The sequence below is a fragment of the Bos grunniens genome, chromosome 1 (genome assembly GCF_055505025.1).
Source record: "Bos grunniens cultivar Pamir isolate PY7600 chromosome 1, Bosgru_T2T1.0, whole genome shotgun sequence".
NCBI classification, from domain to species: Eukaryota; Metazoa; Chordata; class Mammalia; order Artiodactyla; family Bovidae; genus Bos; species Bos grunniens.
Window position 1 is genome coordinate 19,247,226 of NC_141165.1, and position 18,711 is coordinate 19,265,936.

Sequence of the window (18,711 nt, forward strand, 5' to 3'; positions counted from 1 at the left end):
GAAGCTCCAAGCAGAATACAAAGGGACATTTCCTGATGAGAATGACTTGCTAGCAAACAAATCCTTTCATGAGTCAGGTAGTTGCCAGTTTTTGCTTAAAAGAACTGTTGGAAGTGCTGATGTCAGATGGTAGACCATTAAAAATATCTTTTGATGATAGATATGTAATTTTTTATATAAAACTTTGAATTGAGAGAACTTCATAACACTGCTAGGCAAACTCTTTCCATTACCATGGACTTATAAAAACAAGCTTTCTTAGTATTTACATTGATAAAACAAAAAATTGAATTAGAACTGATGCTGGACTTTTCCATTCTGGTCAGAGGGGGCAGTTACCCACAGATATGTAAACTAACTGGGGAGTATCTGTTTCATTAAGATTAAAAAAAGATTTTTATAGGCAATAATCAGTTATTGAAATTTCCCAAATATTTGTGATCAAGTAGGCAACAATAATGATTATAATAAAAACTAAACCAGAAGATATTTTTAAATGCTTCAGATCTTTTCATTAGATTTGAAATTTAGAAATAGGAAATTTTAGAAATTGGAAATTTAACAATTTATATTCATATTTTAATTAAAGATATAGTAATCGATTAAGGAATTTCAAATCAAATTTTAAAGATACATTGGGATGAAATTCTATGGGAGAAGGGAATGAAAATATGACTTCATGAAAAAGAAGTAACAGAATTCTCAACTCAAGCTGATGAACTTGTTCACGCAGTTTTTAAATGGATGATGGTAGGTATCCAGTGGCGTTTAGTTCTGCTGGATGCATTCAGTAGAGTTATGTAAGAGTTTTATTTTTAAATGTCCATATTTACATTACATTAGAATTTTCATTCTTTGTCACTATTTAAACTCATGATGGAAAATGTTAGATTTCAATATAATAGGGTGTGAAGGTTATATGTTTAAACATTCTTTTTAGGGGTATGTGAGCCAAAAATTGTACAGGTCATTGGTCCAAAATGACTTTTAGGTCTGACACTATAGTTCTTTTCCCTTTTGTGTCAGCTGATGTTTTAAATATAAGTAAAGAGTATAAGCCTCTATCACTTAATAAGCCTCTATTATTTATTAAGAATGTACAAAAGGCAGAACTTTTATATCTAATTCTTACAACTACTCTGCAGGGGAAGTTAGCTGAATCTTTCATTTGCTGTCAAGGAAACAAGGCCCAAGGAGTTTAACCTCAGGATGTGCACCAGACTAATTAAATCTGGGGATCAGGCCCAGGCACCAGACTGTTTTAGGACTGCAGATGGTGACTGCAGCCATGAAATTAAAAGACGCTTACTCCTTGGAAGAAAAGTTATGATGAATCTAAATAGCATATTGAAAAGCAGAGACATTACTTTGCCAATGAAGGTTCGTCTAGTCAAGGCTATGGTTTTTCCAGTGGTTATGTATGGATATGAGAGTTGGACTGTGAAGAAAGCTGAGCGCTGAAGAATTGCTGCTTTTGAACTGTGGTGTTGGAGAAGACTCTTGAGAGTCCCTTGGACTGCAGGGAGATCCAACCAGTCCATTCTGAAGGAGATCAGCCCTGGGATTTCTTTGGAAGGAATGATGCTAAAGCTGAAACTCCAGTACTTTGGCCACCTCATGTGACGAGTTGACTCATTGGAAAAGAGTCTGATGCTGGGAGGGATTGGGGGCAGGAGGAGAAGGGGACAGAGGACGAGATGGCTGGATGGCATCACTGACTCGATGGACGTGAGTCTGGGTGAACTCCGGGAGTTGGTGATGGACAGGGAGGCCTGGTGTGCTGTGATTCATGGGGTCGCAAAGAGTCAGACATGACTGAACTGAACTGAATGGTTCCAAAGGGGAGCCAAGAGAACAATGGATTGGTGTCTGCAGAGTGAAAAAGACAGCACTGTGATGTGACTTTTGACTTCTAGCCCAATCCTCTGCATTCCAGCCTGTTTCATTTCTAACTGTACCTCATAGCACCCTACCCAGCAGTCTTTGGAAGAGATGCTTGTCAGAGACTCACATCTCTGCCGAGCCCTAGGAATGGATGCCACCCTGGCCTGGAGCAGCCTAAAGAGACCACGTTGTCTGTAGGAGCTGGGGGAGGGCTACAACCAACTGGGAAAAGATGAGCTCGTTTGGGAGGCACACACTTGGGGAGTTGGAGGAGACGGAAGGTAGGGGTCTCTCTTTCGGAAACACAAAGAAAAATGGGCTAGCAGAGCTGCCTGCCAGGCTTAGGACCTGAGCCTCCCCTCAAGGCAGCCCTGAGAACTCTGAGCTTCACGCGTCTCTCAAGTGTTCAGCTTCATGGATCAGCTCGTCATGACCCGTGAGCAGTGAATGTACAAGGCAGGAAGAGAACTCTTGGCTGTCAGAGGCTGAGCGGAATTTCAAGGTTCCTGGGGATTAAATGCCTCTGGGTCGCTGCAGGTGGGCAAAGGGAGCCTTCTGTCAGTTTTTACTCAACTGTTTCTTTTTGAGCAGCAACCTCACTGACTTTGATGCAAAAATAAATTAATTCCAAAGCCCCTACTTACAATGTCCTGACTGTCTGTCTATTGTCTTTCCACCCACACAGAGAAGTGAGGGAAACTTGTCAGTTTTCATGAAGTGATTAGTGTGCCGATTTCAATGCTGAGGTGCTTTCTTTACATGAAAAATAAAAATGTTCCAGTGAGTTGAAGAAATCTGATTTTCTTGGCCAGTTGGGACCAACAACTTTGGTATTTTCCTTTAAAAATTTTTTAAAAATTAATTTATTTTAATTGGAGGATAATTACAATATTTTGATGGTTTTTGTCACATATAACATGAATCAGTTTTTTAAAAGAATCATCTGAGATGATTCTTTATGTAACCCGAAGGTGATCTCTCTTACTTTTATCTGTACTTTTGAGGAAATACAAAAATCCTCTGCAGGCTTTGTCTGTCTCATATTATAAAGGGATAATAGCTCTAAAAGGTGTGTGGGTCCCTCTGACTGTCTTATCTGCATTTTGAGTTTGAGGTAATCAGGAAACAGAAGTTCTGTAGCCTGTCCAATAAATCTGCTGCAGAAACACAGCAAGGGCTCTGGGTGTTGGCATCTTAATTTCTGGCCAAGCCATTAATTTGCTCTTTGGAATTCATTACTAGGCTGCCTTGTGCCTGCAGAGTCAGTCAAGGCCAACTTTACTGACTCAACTAAGTGTCTATTGTGTTGTATTAAGTGCTTTTACCTACTTTATTTTATGAGCATTTCAATATTTAAAAGTTATTAAGAATCCTGAAGAAGTTCTCACTTTTCTTCTCTTAAATGGACACATTATGACACAAGCTAACATTGTGTGTGTGTTTGGGGGGGCGTGGAGAGAGAGAGAGAAAGAAAGGAGGAAATTACTGTGGTGGTATCTTGGGGGATATTTGGAGGCGTTTCTAACAGTGGGAATTGCAATCTGTCTGTTTTTTCCCTCTCGGTAGAAATCTCCATTATGACTTGAGCCTCTCTAAGAATCCTTCCTGAATTGGGGCCTGAAGAAATCAAGAGCTGGGATTCAAGTTGCCTTCACGGACAATATTTCAAGGTTAAGTACCAGTATCATTTGAACAAGGTAATTTAAAATGCTATTGCTGCTCTCTGTTTCAAACATGGAGGGGAAGTGTTGGCAAGGGTCTCATGTTTAGCACTATCTGATTTGACTGCATCTGTGCATTCATCCCCAACTAGCATCATACACATCTGAGTTATTGGTGATGACCAATCTGAATCCAGAGACTCGCCAGTGGGAAGGACACTCATGCACCTTCTGGTCATAGGTTGTGTCACTCCTTAAGCGCCTGGGTATCAGGTTTTTAATATGGTTTTCACCAATTATGAGACTAGAAAGAACAGAAATCAGGCCATTTCATGAAATCTCTCTGAAATTGGAGGACAGAGTCACTTTATTTTCCTGGTCAGTTAGTTACTGCTTGGGCTTCCCTGGTGGCTCAGCTGGTAAAGAATCTGCCTGCAATGCGGGAGACCTAGGTTCAATTCCTGGGTTGGGAAGATCCCCTGGAAAAGGGAAAGGCTACCCAACTCCAGTATTCTGGCCTGTAGAATTCTATGGACTGTATAGTCCATAGGGTCGCAAATAGTCAGACATGACTGAGCAACTTTCAAGTCACTTAGTTATTGCTTATTACCAACTAGTCCTGATTTACAATCACATCAGGCTGTCAACTGAGATTTACCCACAATATATTTACCCTGGTTCTATTTCAAAGAACCTTCTTAATCAAACATGTGAACAACTTCACCTCAATCTAGAAATACTGGAAAGGCAAAATAAATTCAGTTCAATGTAGTTTATGTAAATCACTTCTTACAAGGAATTCTCTTGGTGGGCAAGGTCAATGTTTGCCATCAAGTAAAAATAAGTATAATACTGATTTGATCTCAAAATTGTGTTTTCTATACAGACATACAAACACATATAAACACTGTCATGGGCACATGCACACCCTCTGCTGAAGTTACCAATAGCTCTTGAGACCAGTGAAATCCCATGATTATGAGCTTATGCTGTGGAAGGAGCTGACTCTGGGTTTAAATCCTGCCCTTGGCTGTAGGTCAGGGCACACACTACTTCATCTCCCTGCACAGTTTTCCTCTTCTGTTAAACAACACCCATGACAGAAGGGTTAGTATGAGGATCAGAAAGAATAGTGCCCAATTAACCCGTGCTTCTCAAATCTCAAATTGCACACGAATCATCTTGGAATCATGTTACAATGCAGATGCTGATTTAGATGTTCAAGTGGAGCTTGATGTTCTGCGACATTATGCTGCTAGTCAATGCAACCAACTTTGCAAGTTTCTGTATGTAGTAAGGCACATAATGAAACTTCACAAAAGAGAAACCAAAATCTCTATCCAGTGGTCCTGCCAGCCAAGTAAGAGAAGAAAGGATTTTTTGGTGGCCAGTGTGAGCTTGGCATGAATTCAGTTCCTCTAGAGGTGAAGAGGATAACACATTTAGAGCTAGGCTTTATTTTGTCCCCTCATGAGTCTCAGCATAACTTCATTTCCATTATTCTGCCCAGGATCAGCTAGGGGCCACAAGAACCACCAGAGATGAGAAGTCTCATACCTGTCATAGTCTTGGCAAATCTCTCCCACTGCCACCAAGGCCTTCAGGTACTCATTGGGCTGGTAGGGGTGAATGTAGTGCAGGGAACAGCTGTTCCTGGGGTCCCCATTGGAGGCCGTGAAATCTATAGCTACCTGGAAGAGAAGATAGGAGAGTGGGTGGATTTAAAGTGAACATATTTCATTTAACCTTGACAGCGATGCAGCCTGAGGGAGGGGGAAAATGGTATGTTACACATCCTGCTGACAATCAGAGTTAGAGAAGAAATTCATTAGCTTTAAAAACTAGTTGTTCAAATGTTGGAGAGGATGTGGTGAGAAGGGCAGTCTCCTATACTCTTGGTGGGAATGTAAATTGGTGCAGCCAATATGGAAAACAGTATGGAGGTTCTTATGGAAGTTCCTCAGAACACTAAAAATAGAGTTACTATGTGATCTAGCAATCCTCCTCCTGAGCATATATCCAGACAAAACTCTATTTCAAAAAGATACATGCACCCTCTATGTTCATAACAGTGGTATTCACAATAGCTAAGACAGGGAATCGACCTAAATGTCCATCCACAGATAAAAGGATAAAGAAGATGTGGTACATATATACAGGGGAATAATAATTGGCCATAAAAAGAATGAAATAATGCATTTGCAGCAACATGGACGCAACTAGAGATTATCATACTAAGCAAAAAGTAAGTCAGAAAGAGAAAGACAAATATGATATCACTTATATGTGAAATCTAAAATATGACCAGATGAGCTTATGTACAAACAGAAACATACTCAGAGACATGGAGAACAGACTTGTGGTTACCAAGGAGGAGAGGGTGTGGGGGAAGGATGGAGTGGGAGTTTGGGGTGAGCAGCTGTAAACTAAAGGAAGTCAACCCTGAATGTTCACTCGAAGGACTGATGCTGAAGCTCCAATACTGATGTGAAGAGCCAACTCATTGGAAAAGACACTGATGATGGGGAAGATTGAGGGCAGGAGAAGGGGGCTACAGAGAATGAGATGGTTGGATGGCATCACTGACTCAATGGACATGAGTTTGAGCAACCTCCGGGAGATAGTGAAGGACAGGGAAGTCTGGTGGGCTAGAGTCTGTGGGGTTGTAAAGAGTCGGACACAACTTGATGACTCAATAACAAAAGGCTGTAAACTATTATAATAGACTGGATAAGCAGCAAGGTCCCACTGTATATTGCAGATGACTGTATTCAGCATCCCATGATAAACTGTAATGGAAAATAGTATTTTAAAAAGAATGTGTGTATATGTATAACTGAATTACTTTACTATAGAGCAGAAATTAAAACAACATTGTAAATCAAATATACTTCAATAAAAACATGAACATAAAATAATTTTTAAAAAGAAAAAAAATAGTGGGATAATGGGTGACTGAGTAATGGGTAATTGAGGGTGACCTAAAAGGATCAGTAAAATCTAATATCTTCTGAGATAGATTTCATCCCGAAGGTGAAAGCCAAGCCAGTGAAAAAAGAGAGGAAGATAACATGAACTGTGGTGAAAAGTTAGTTGAGGGTGGCAAGTCTACATGCATTTTTCAATCAAAAAGCATTCTAGGTCACACCTATGGGGCACCAACCAGACGAAGGTCCAGATACATTCAGATAATCCCTGGAAAACTTCTCCAAGAAAGATACTCAAAAGGTACCCAAGAGACAGGGTTTGGAGAAATCAAGCATCTCAGGCCTCCTGGATTTGCTAAGCTTCTACACACACCCACCACACTTGACTTCTGTCCTGACAAGACACACTTAAGAGATCATGGCACCTCACAGGTGTACATAGTGTTTAAAAGTAAACATAGTGCTGGGAAGGCTAGAAGAAAAGCATCTTTTTCTCTCCTACTGTGGAAAGAAAGCACTTTAGAACTGTAGAACATTCTAGAGACTGTAAGGATGTTGCAGAGATAAACTTGATTCTCAGGTAGCACTAGTGGTAAAGAATCCGCCTGCCAATGCAGGAGACATAAGAGATGTGGGTTTGATCCCTGGGTCAGGAAGATCACCTGAAGAAGGAAATGGAAACTCACTCCAGTATTCTTGCCTGGAATATCCCAAGGACAGAGGAGCCTGGTGGGCTATAGTCCATAGAGTCACAGAGCCAGACATGACTGAAGCGACTTAACACACACACACACACACACTTGATTCTGCTCTGATTTATCAGTGTCATTGCAAATATTGCAAATCACTGATGTTCCAGTCTACCTGTGTTTTTTAATACTGCAGTTGTCCCACATGTGTTGATTGCCTGATTGTCAAGGGTGTCTTGTGATGACAAAAACATGCTGCTATCCTGATGTAAAACCAGAGAATGAAATCAGATAAATCAGATAATATAAAGAACAGAGGGGGAAACCTCCATAAAGAAAAATGGCAACTCAAGAAACATAATTGAACATCTAATCCTGCTAAGCACAGGTGAGATCCTCCAAGCATGTAGGCATCAAAAGGCAGCATCTGAGCCCAGGTGTATCACCTGGATGAGTCTCTGTGATGTGGGAAGAAGTGCATGTAACATCTGGATGAGCATTAAAAATTTTGGCAACAACTATATTAAATTTTGAAAAAAATCATAGGGCTGGGATTAGAGTAAGACAAGAGAGGCATAAACTCAGGAAGGTACTCATTTGAGCTGACCCTACACTTGCCCGATCCGAGTGATGCATCCTTAAATTTTGCACCCTAGGTGCTTTCCTCTCTTTCTTCACTCTGGTCCCAGTGCTCTACATCTTTTCATTTCTATCAACTCTTCATCCCTAGGCTTGGAATAATTCCCTTATGCTTAACAAACAAGGGAGAGGCAGAGATCGTGGTGAGAAGAGGATTGTGATGGAATATATTAAGCATGGAATAGAAATAAGATATTCGTTGACTGATTGTGAAGCGGATGCCAGTTAGGGAAGGGAGTGGCCAGATCTCCTTGGGGATGGAGGAGATTATGAAGTGGGGTAACTTGAAGTTCAAGGTTAGTAGGCAGTATTGAGTTGCCTGTTCCTGGTGGTGCTGTAGAGAAAAACATGCCCAATGGAAATTGCTTTTTATTTTTCTGCAGGCCTCTGGGGTTTGCACTCTTTTAGTGGGGATGACCCCCTTATTTATGACAACCACAGAGGCTCTTCAAGCTCAGGAGATGCTGATGAAACTTTGGGGAAGGGTATTAAACTAAACATTATCTGATGAAAAAAGGAAATAAAATAATGATATCTATCATGTGCTGCTTTCTATAGTTCCCTCTGCTCATAAAAATATTTTATCATTTGTTGTTGTAGTTGTTCAGTCACTCAGTTGTGTCCAATTTATGGACTCCAGTATGGCAGGCTTCCCTGTCCTTTGCCAATTCCTGGAGCTTGCTCAAACTCATGTCCATTGAGTCAGTGATGCCATCCAACCATCTTATCCTCTGTCGTCCCCTTCTCTTCCTGCCTTCAATCTTTCTCAGCATCAGGGTCTTTTCTAATGAGTCAGCTCTTCACATCAGGTGGCCAAAGTATTGGAGTTTCACCTTCAGCATCTGTCTGTCCAATGAATATTCAGGACTGATTTCCTTTAGGATTGACTGGTTTGATTTCCTTGCAGTCCAAGGGACTCTCAAGAGTTTTCTCCAGCACCACAGTTCAAAAGCATCAATCCTTCGGCACCCAGCTTTCTTTGTAGTACAACTCTCACATCCATACATGACTACTGGAAAAACCATAAGTTTGACTAGACAGACCTTTGTCGGCAAAGTAATGTCTCTGCTTTTTAACATGCTGTCTCGGTTGGTCATAGCTTTTCTTCCAAGGGGCAAACATCTTTTAATTTCATGGCTGTAGTCAACACTTGCAGTGATTTTGAAGTCCAAGAAAATAAAGTCTGTCATTGTTTCCATTTTTTTCCCCCATCTGTTTGCCATGAAGTGATGGGGCCAGATGCCATGATCTTAGTTTTTGAATGTTGAGTTTTAAGCCAGCTTTTCCACTCTCCTCTCTCACTTTCATCAAGAGGCTCTTTTGTCCCTCTTCACTTTCTGCCATAATGGTGGTGTCATCTGAATATCTGAGGTTATTCATATTTCTCCTGGAAATCTTGATTTCAGCTTGTGCTTCATCCTGCCCAGCATTTTGCATGATGTACTCTGCATGGAAGTTAAATAAGCTGATTGACAATATACAGCCCTGATGTACTCCTTTCCCAATTTGGAACCAGTCTGTTGTTCCATGTCCGGTTCTAACAGTTGCTTCTTGTTAGAAACCTGAATACAGGTTTCTCAGGAGGCAGGTAAGGTGGCCTGGTATTCCCATCTCCCAAAGAATTTTACACAGTTTTTTGTGACCCACACAATCAGAGGTTTTAGTGTAGTCAATGAAGCAGAGGTAGATATTTTTCTGGAATTTTCTTGCTTTTTCAATGATCCAGCGGATGTTGGCAATTTGATCTCTGGTTCCTCTGCCTTTTCCAAAACCAGCTTGAACATCTGGAAATTCTCGGTTCACATACTCTTGAAGCCTAGCTTGTAAAATTTTGAGTATTACTTTACTAGTGTGTGAGACGAGTGCAATTGTGCAGTAGTTGGAGCATTCTTTGGCTTTGCCTTTCTTTGGGATTGGAATGAAAACTGACCTTTTCCAGTCCTGTGGCCACTGCTGAGTTTTCCAAATTTGCTGGCTTAATAAGTGCAGCACTTTTACAGCATTATCTTTTAGGGTTTGAAATAGCTCAACTGGAATTCCATCACCTCCACTATCTTTGTTTGTAGTGATGCTTCCTAAGGCCCACTTGAGTTCATACTTCCTCCAAGATGTCTAGCTGTAGATGAGTGATCACACCATCGTGGTTATCTGGGTCATTAAAATCTTTTCTTTAAATTTTATTATTATTTTTTTTACTTTACAATATAGTTCTCGGATACCTCGTCTCACTTTATCATTTTACTTGACAGTAAATAGACAGTCTCAGGTACAAAGCAGCTCAAATATTCACCCCCACCCCCCGCCCCCCGGCAAGTGATGGTTCCCGAAAATCTCCCTGATGAGGCTGGAGATAAGAATTTTGTCTTCAGGAGGTGGTCTTCTACCACCAATTCTCTGTGCTCTTTAAGTTAGCATGAGTGCAAAGAGAACAGAGAAAAAGGTTAGGTTTATTTTAAAAAGCAACAGGGAGGCTGTGAAAGATGGGACTAAGTTGAGAAATAAAAGCAAGAAAATGGCTGAAAAATGCCAGTTTGTGGAGGAGGCTCTTGATTCCTGGCTTCCTGAATGTGGCTGGCTTGCAGAGCTACTATTTTCCTCTTCTGCTATGAAGCATTTAGGAAAGCCTGCGGTTCTGGTTTGCACTCCCGTCTTCCCAGTGGGCAGCCCCAGAGCAGGCCTCCTTTGTTTCCCCTTCTGCCCAGGAGGCCTTGCTGTTCATTAAGCAGAGCCATGGTGCAGTTTTACAAAATCTTGTAAAGTATGAGAGCAAAGTGCTTACTTTCTTTATGCTGCCAAGTCCCCAGTGTGAAGAACTGCTTCCGAAAAAGGCTGGACGCTAACGATGTTATCCTTCCTTGGATATTTTTAGCTTCTTACCTGAACCGAGCCCATGCCTCAGATCCCTTCCCTGCCTCTGACAACTGGGCCTTTTAAGACCCACCTGGATGTTTTTTTGGGGAAAGCTGCTGTGAACCCATCTCTGGTTAGCTGTCTGATCTCTCTGAAATCTTTTTGATATCATCTGCTATAGGGCAGCTGTTCATTCTTCTTTTTAAGTTTGTATACAATTTGGGCCTATACAACGAGCCTTATAGGTGGTGATACTGTTCAATCTGGACCATTTCTTAAATAACACATATAATTCTTGTGCTTTTCTGCCTCCTCAAAACTCCATAGCAGGAAAGAAATAGGAACCAAGACAAGATGAGAAAGAACCTGGATGTTGTCTGGTTCACTTCCTGGAACGTGCAAAACATTCTCCTCTTCAACCCAGGACTCAGTCTCATGTCTCAGAGGTCTACACAAGAGTCCATCACTATTTAGTCTGGCATTTAAAATCAGGATTTAAAACTAAACTGAGACATAGTGTGGGCATAGGATGTCCTAAGTGTATTAAAGTCAGAAAAGATGACAGGAGAGGACCTTTAATAGGTGATGTTTTCTTAGGCTTGAAGGCTAATCTTCAAGCTTAGCCACATTTAGCTTGTTATATCATATTATTAAAAAATAGATAATAAAATCAGAGATAATGAAAAGTGATACCCCCCTTTTTAAGATTTTTTTGATGTGGGCCATTTTTAAAGCCTTTATTGAATTTGTAACAATATTGTTTCTGTTTTATGCTTTGGTTCCCTGGCCACAAAGCATGTGGCATCTAAGCTCCCAGACCAGGGATTGAACCCCCACTCCCTGCATTGGAAGGCAAAGTCCCAACCACCAGGGAAGTCCCAGCAATACCCCTTTTAATTTAAAAAAATTACAAATAATAAAAAGGGTCATCTGAATATAATATGAGAAAAATGACCACTCAGGATTCTACTAGTTCAATAAGTCATATTTTTCTTTTTTTAGTTTTACATATATATAAATACAAAATATTTTAAAATTTTATATGTAAAATATATATATAACACATATAGACATTTAACATAGTTGTAATCATAGGGTAGCTTTGCTTTATATTCTTTTTTCTTCACTTAATGACATTAACATATCCTCATGTGATTACAAGTCACTATAATTATCACTTAAAATGGCTTTACCACAGTCCACCTAGATGAGCTACAGTGATTTATATAGCCATTATCTTATTGTTGGACGTTTGTGTTGCTTACAACCTGATTCCGTGAAAATCCATTTTACAATGAATGTTTTTCGCATCTGGAAAGGCAATAACTTTCAACAGAAACATTTAATTCTTCTACCATTGTCTTTCCAGATGTCTTGTGGAGTCTGGCCTCATCTATGCTGTCTATAGCTGTTGATTTTGTAGGTGAAATTCTAGTATTTGGTTTTCTTTTGGCTGCTGTGCCATGTGCCAAATGCATGGAACCCAATTTCTCTCCCTCAATCTCTGCCCAGCTCTTCCAAGACCACGACACGACTGTTGCTCCAGAGTCCTTATGACTCAAGAATTCACACGAGGAACAAAGGTTGTCCTCACAGATGCCCAAGGGCATCCTGCAGTTGTGTGTGGGGTGGAGTGTGTGCACTTTCCAGTGAGAGGATATAGATCTTGTGTCAGATTTCAAGTGGTCCATGGGACCGAAAAAGAGAAAGAATCACTGATGGGGGCTCTTTTTAGCATCCTTTATCTGCTTCCCTCCCTGGGATCTTTTCTGCTTATTTTATTACTTAAAATTTCCCTCTTCTCATCCTCAGGTTGGCACCTACTTTCTGCCTCTTGTCTTTCCTTCACTGTCGGCTGTCTTGAACAAGTAGATATACCCACTGCATTCATGTCCTCACTGTCTGTTACACCCCAAACACCTGGGCCTACGGTCTCATTCTGCTGAAGTTGCTCTTCTGAAGACGACTTGTGCTTACTCATCACATGGCTCAGTCACTGATTTTCATTCTTCACCTTTTCTTTAGCATATGAGATTATTGTCCTTGATCCTGTAAGACTTTCTCCTGATCATCTGAGTTTCTGCCTCCTCTGGGACCTTTTCCTCTGGCATATCTTATCTTACTGTTGGCTCCTCTTTTCCCTGTTGCTGAATGCATATTTTCCATAACATTCTGTTACCAGGCCCCCTATCTTTCTGTCTTCTCCTCTTTAGCTATCTCCTCCAGACCTATATATGTGCAGCTTCCACCTCTCTCCTGAAACCAAGGGCTGTATTTATAAATGCCATCTCACTGGGATACCTGAAAACACCCTCACAACATCTTTGGGGAAGTTCATTCTTCTGTCTGGTGGCTAATCTTGATTTCCATATTTCTGTGAATGGGGCCAACATGCTTTGTCTTCAGGCACAAAACATTTGAGTCATCCTGGACTCACTTCCTCTGTTCTGCCCATCTCCACACCAGGAAGCCCTCTTCTCATTTCTCATCCCTCTGCAAAGTTCCCTTCATTTTTCCAGATGGCTTCAATGAAATGACTGGGCAGATAATAAATACAAGGCCAAATTAAGTAAGGCAGGTCAATTGTTAATAATAGTTTGCATTATAGCTTATCATTTACATTAGCTGGCAATGCTTGAGTAATAAGAAATTATTGACTTAATTTTAGAGGAAAATGACAATGAGGTGGTTGTTATGTTTTCTTTAACAGAAACCTCAAAATAAAACACCTAGCACCTTCTCCTGCATCCCTGGCCTGGAGCCCTCCAGGAGGAAGGATTTTGTTCTAGGCACTGCTTATGGTCTGGCCTCCTCTCCTTGGCATTTATCTGCACCTGCTCTCCCTCTTCAGAGGTCTTGCTCCTCACTCACTGCAGACTTCCTGCAGGTCCCTCTGTGGATGCTGGAGGCCTGAGAAGTGGGGGCTGGGGAAGTGGTGGTGATAACAACTGAGGTGGTCCCTCCAAGTTGGGGAGGGTCAACGAAAGTGAGAAGGATGGGACATCTGGTGATCCAGTGGTTAAGTATCTGCCTGCCATGCAGGGGACACAGGTTTGATCCCTGCTGCAGGAAGATTCCACATGCAACTCAGCCCATGCTCTAGAGCCTGCTAGCCACACCTACCGAAGCCACCACAATGAGAAACCCGTGCACTGCAATGAAGAGTAGCCTCCACTCGCTGCAAATAGAGAAAGTCCACACGCACGTAGCAACAAAAACCCAGTGAAGCCAAAATAAATAAAGTTAAAAAATAAAAGGCTAATTGGCAAGTAATTAGTTTTAAAAAATGGGTTTCTTATTACTCAAGTAATTTCTTATTACTCAAGCGCTTTTTAAAAAAGTGAGAAGGAGGGGAGAGCAAAGCCAGAAGAATAATCTTCTTGGGTCAGGAGGACCATACAACCTCCCCTCTCCTCTGTGAGCCAGGGTGTAGAGCTGGAACCTTCTGGGCTCAAATTTTCAGTTTTCACTGGGGCTGACTCTTTGCAGCCCAACTCCAAGGGCAAAGCAAGCCCCTGAAGGTTGACTAAAGAGTTGTCCAAAAGCATGGGATCTATAGAACCTAAAACAGACCCAAATCGATAGAGCTTTCACTTGAAAATCTATGAATAGTTTCCTGAAACCAGCCTTTTGCCTAAGATCATGGGACACTGTCTCCTCTGTGACATTGCTGGCTCCTCCACCTCCAAGTGCCCAGGACAGACAGAGGTCGGGGTGTTTGCCCACAATACACATGGTTACTACCTTCTAAACATGCCAGTGTGTATATGGGGGTGGGGTGCTCTATGGGTGTGCCTTTAGAGAACCTTAGACTTTAAAGAAATGACCATAATCTATAATTAACTTCCGTAAATATTCAGTGGCAAATGAACAATGGCCTGAGTTTAGGCAGGACATAGGTAGGTTATAGCAAAAGCCCAGCCGCTATCTAGGGAGAGGCCTTATCTCATCCCCTTGGGGAAGCCCCCTCTAATCCTTTGGGTTCCACTACCTTTTGTCTCAGGAACACATTGGTTCAGTTGACTCTCTTGGGCTCAAACCATTTTCTTTGCCTTCCTCACATGATTGAGCCCGTCTAGGGAGCTAAATAGGGCTGAGTTTCACAAGTACACTTCTGTAAGATGGGGCACAGATGCTGCACAACTTGTTTACATCCACATGATTTTCCCACAGGTTTTAATAGATCTATTTTTTGTCATCTGGGTATTCTCTTTTTGCAGGTCATGTCTACTGGAAACTAGGAGGATTTTGAATATGAAGCCACTGAGAGCAAATTTTTCAAGGGCAGGTGAATTTACAATCTTGGCCCACCCAGACACTTAAAAAAGACCCAGCCCACCACCAAATACATTATTAGGAGTGTACAAATCCCATGGACTTACAGACTCCATGTAGGAGAAGACCCTTAGTCCACTCATTAATTCTATTTCTCAACATTGACAGACTGGTTCTCTAGTCTTTTGGAATTCACTTTTTCATTGCCTGATGAGTCATCTAGATGGCTTACTCTTGGCACTGACCATTGGGCTCGACATGTAAGCTTGTGTTCTGTCCAAATGAACACAACCAAGATGTCAGCCATGGTTCAGTGGGATGTTTTAGCACGGTTCACTCCTTCCCCAAACTTTTCACCCAGTGGTGGAATCTGGCAACCCACCCACTACCTCCTGCCTCCTGCAGTTACTGAAAGAATGGAAAACATAATAGACTGGTTCCCCAAACCCCCTGAGGTTGAATGGCATGCATTTCCTGATAGGATGCTGAAAAAATAGTCATGGGGAAAACATAAGTGTGACCTCATTGTAAAGAGATGTTCAGTTCAGTTCAGTTCAGTCACTCAGTCATGTCCAACTCTTTGCGACCCCATGAATCACAGCATGCCAGGCCTCCCTGTCCATCACCAACTCCCGAAGTTCACTCAAACTCATGTTCATCGAGTTGGTGATGCCATCCAGCCATCTTATCCTCTGTCATCCCCTTCTCCTCCTGCCCCCAATCCCTCCCAGCATCAGAGTCTTTTCCAATGAGTCAACTCTTTGCATGAGGTGGCCAAAGTATTGGAGTTTCAGCTTTAGCATCAGTCCTTCCAATGAACACCCAGGACTGATCTCCTTTAGGATGGACTGGTTGGATCTCCTTGCAGTCCAAGGGACTCTCAAGAGTCTTCTCCAACACCACAGTTCAAAAGCATCAATTCTTCAGCACTCAGCTTTCTTCACAGTTCAACTCTCACATCCATACATGACCACTGGAAAAACCATAGCCTTGACTAGACGGACCTTTGTTGGCAAAGTAATGTCTCTGCTTTTGAATATGCTATCTAGGTTGGTCAGAGATGTTACTGTATGATATTTCAGCAGTGAGACCTGAGCAAAGCCAACCCAGGGTCTGAACAGACTGTGGGTCCTCGTGCCCCACACCCAGCCCTGCCCTCCAACCTCGCTCCCTGAGTAAGAACAAACAAACAACTCACTGTAAACTGGATTTGGCAGCCACCCATGATGTAGTCCAAGAAAGAATGCATCTTGTGGATCTGCACGGGAGGAGAGGAAGCTGTATTAGAACAGTGTGATCCGAGTACTTACACATTAAAGGCCTAAGCTTGGGGTTTGCTGACCTAGAGGGGAGAGCAGAGAAAGGCCTGTGGGAAAAGAGGAGTCAGCTGATTATCTTTCATGAGAGGAGAGAAAGAAAACAGATGGGCCTGTGAGGGCTGCAACCATTGTCCTCTTTCTCACTCTTTTTGGGTTTACATATGATTTTAATCAGCCTCTGCCTCTGGGGTGAGACTGGTACTGTGTTTTCATGGGTCACCACTGGTTTGAAATCCATGAAGTCTCACACTTAGCTTCAGTCTTGCTGCTTGTGTCTAAGTCCCAGTTCTGGTAACGTTCCTAACACCACAGTGAAAAAGACAAGCAGCTTCAAGGTCACAATTATCCAAGAAGCTCTTCACTGTAAGCTGCCAGCTAGTGAGATTCCTCCCTTGCCATGAAGAACAAGGGTTAATATTTACTGAGCGCTGCTGCAATTCATGGGGTCGCAAAGAATCAGACACGACTGAGTAACTGAACTGAACGGAACTGTACGCCAAGCTCTTAACATACATGATCTTATTTAATTCTTTGAACGAGCCTGTGAAGGTGATTCTATGATTATTATTGTGTCCATTTAATCCACGAGGAAACTGAGGCTAAGATCATCTACCTAGATGGTGGAGGTGGGACCCAAATGCATCCTTTTGACCTCTAGGCTGGAAGTCAACAGGCTTCCTGCTTCCTGCCCCACCCCTAGCTTCCATGTCCTCACACTCTTTACTGATTTCTAGCCTTCATTTCTGCTTCATTATGATTCTGCTGCTTGAGTCTTGGTGACATTCATCTATGCAGTTATTTGACAAGGATTTATTGAGCCTCCACCATGCCCTGGATGCTAAGGATACAGGGAGAAAAGAAACAGGCACGGTACCTGCAGTTATAGAGCTCACAATCTGGATCATTTTACTTGTACAACCATCAGCTGATTTTTGACCCTTGCTTCTCATATTCCATCTGAAGCTCAGGGCAGCTTCTCAAAGACTGACCCACAAAACCCTGTGGCAGCATTTCCAGGCACCACCTCCAGGTGGCACACATCTATCAGCAGACTTGTCTCAGGGCTGATGTTTACTGGGCCCTCAGAATAGTGCCTGCTCCTGGCTTCCTTATGGGGATGCTTTGCCTGATAGTTGAGATGCTGTGTTGTACTTAATCACTCAGCCATGTCTGACTCTTTGTGACCGCATGGACTGTAGCCCACCAGGCTCCTCTGTCCGTGGGGATTCTCCAGGGAAGAATAATGGAGTGGGTTGCCATGCCCTCCTCCAGGGGAGATCTCCCCCAGTGCAGGCAGGTTCTTTACTGTCTGAGCCACCATGGAAGCCAAAGAGTACTGGAGTGGGTGGACCTACTACTATATCCCTATCAATACCATGTCCTCTGAGTACCAGACTCTTAGATCGAAACAGTTATATGCACAGTCACCTTACAGAGATGGACGGTTGAACTGACTCATCTGGATCTTCTTTTCTCCTGCTTCTAGGGGCACAGGACTGTTTTGAATGCACCAGGATTTGGTCTGTATAGGTAGGTAAGTAAGATGACCAGAGACAACTGCCTTTCCAGAGACAACTGCCTTTGAAAGAAGAGTTTATTATTCACAGCTCCCCAAAGGACTGAAGGCATGTCCTGCCACACAAGGGGGCCATGTGGGGTAGCACTGGGTTAGTCAGGAGGCAGGAGGCATACAGGGAAAGCACAGACAAAAGTCACTATGGTGGTTTTTGTGGGGAGGAATGAGTGAGGCAAGGTAAGCAGTTAATCAGGTTTAGGACTGAATAATGAGTGATTCTGGATGCTCTGGGAAATAGGGATGGTCTCTAATTGTCTGAAGCTGGCTCTGGGGGGATATTGGGCTTGCAGGGGGAATATTGGCTTGGTGTGTGAGAGCTCAGGAAAGGGGGTGGCTAGGGATACAGGCTCTGGATTGCTCCATCTGCATATCAAAGATGGGCTCATAGGCATGCTAATTGCTATCTTGAGTAATTAGCTAAACCTAAGACAGGCAGTTCCTTCCAGTATGCAAGGCCCCAAGATATCAAAGCATCATAAAACACGGCAAACATTATCAAAACAATGACCCCAGATGGGGTAAGCATTGTTATCGTCTAGTTCCAGTAATTAGTTCATGAGATAGGCCTGTGACCTAAGCCAGACCCATCAGTCTTCCCCCCAACTCTTCCGTTATATGAGAATGGGCTCCCACAGCCCCTGGAAGCCAGGAATGCCAACTCTGAGAAGAGGAACCCGATATATTTAGAGAGAAACTGGATGGCATGGAAGTCTCACATCATGGAGTCAGACAGACAGAGATGACAATCTCAGCTCTTACCATGTGTGTGACAATGAACTAGTTACAATCACATCTGAAAGTAGAAATCTCAGAGTTGTGGTAAGAATAACAGAACATATTATAGTTATTTTTTACCAAAGTAAGTACTCAACCAGTGGCAAAATTATTCCC

The 18,711-nt window shown here is 42.3% G+C and overlaps 1 protein-coding gene across 1 annotated transcript in view; it reads right to left on the minus strand.

The window, feature by feature from the left end:
- CPNE4 (copine 4) overlaps nt 1-18,711 on the minus strand; it is a 687,587-nt gene that overhangs the window by 20,927 nt on the left and 647,949 nt on the right. The window contains exons 10-11 of the mRNA XM_086350140.1: nt 16,124-16,183; nt 5,103-5,236 (exon numbers count right to left, since the gene is read on the minus strand). Of these exons, the coding sequence (XP_086206266.1) occupies nt 5,103-5,236; nt 16,124-16,183 (194 nt within the window). The remainder of the gene's footprint in view (nt 1-5,102; nt 5,237-16,123; nt 16,184-18,711) is intronic.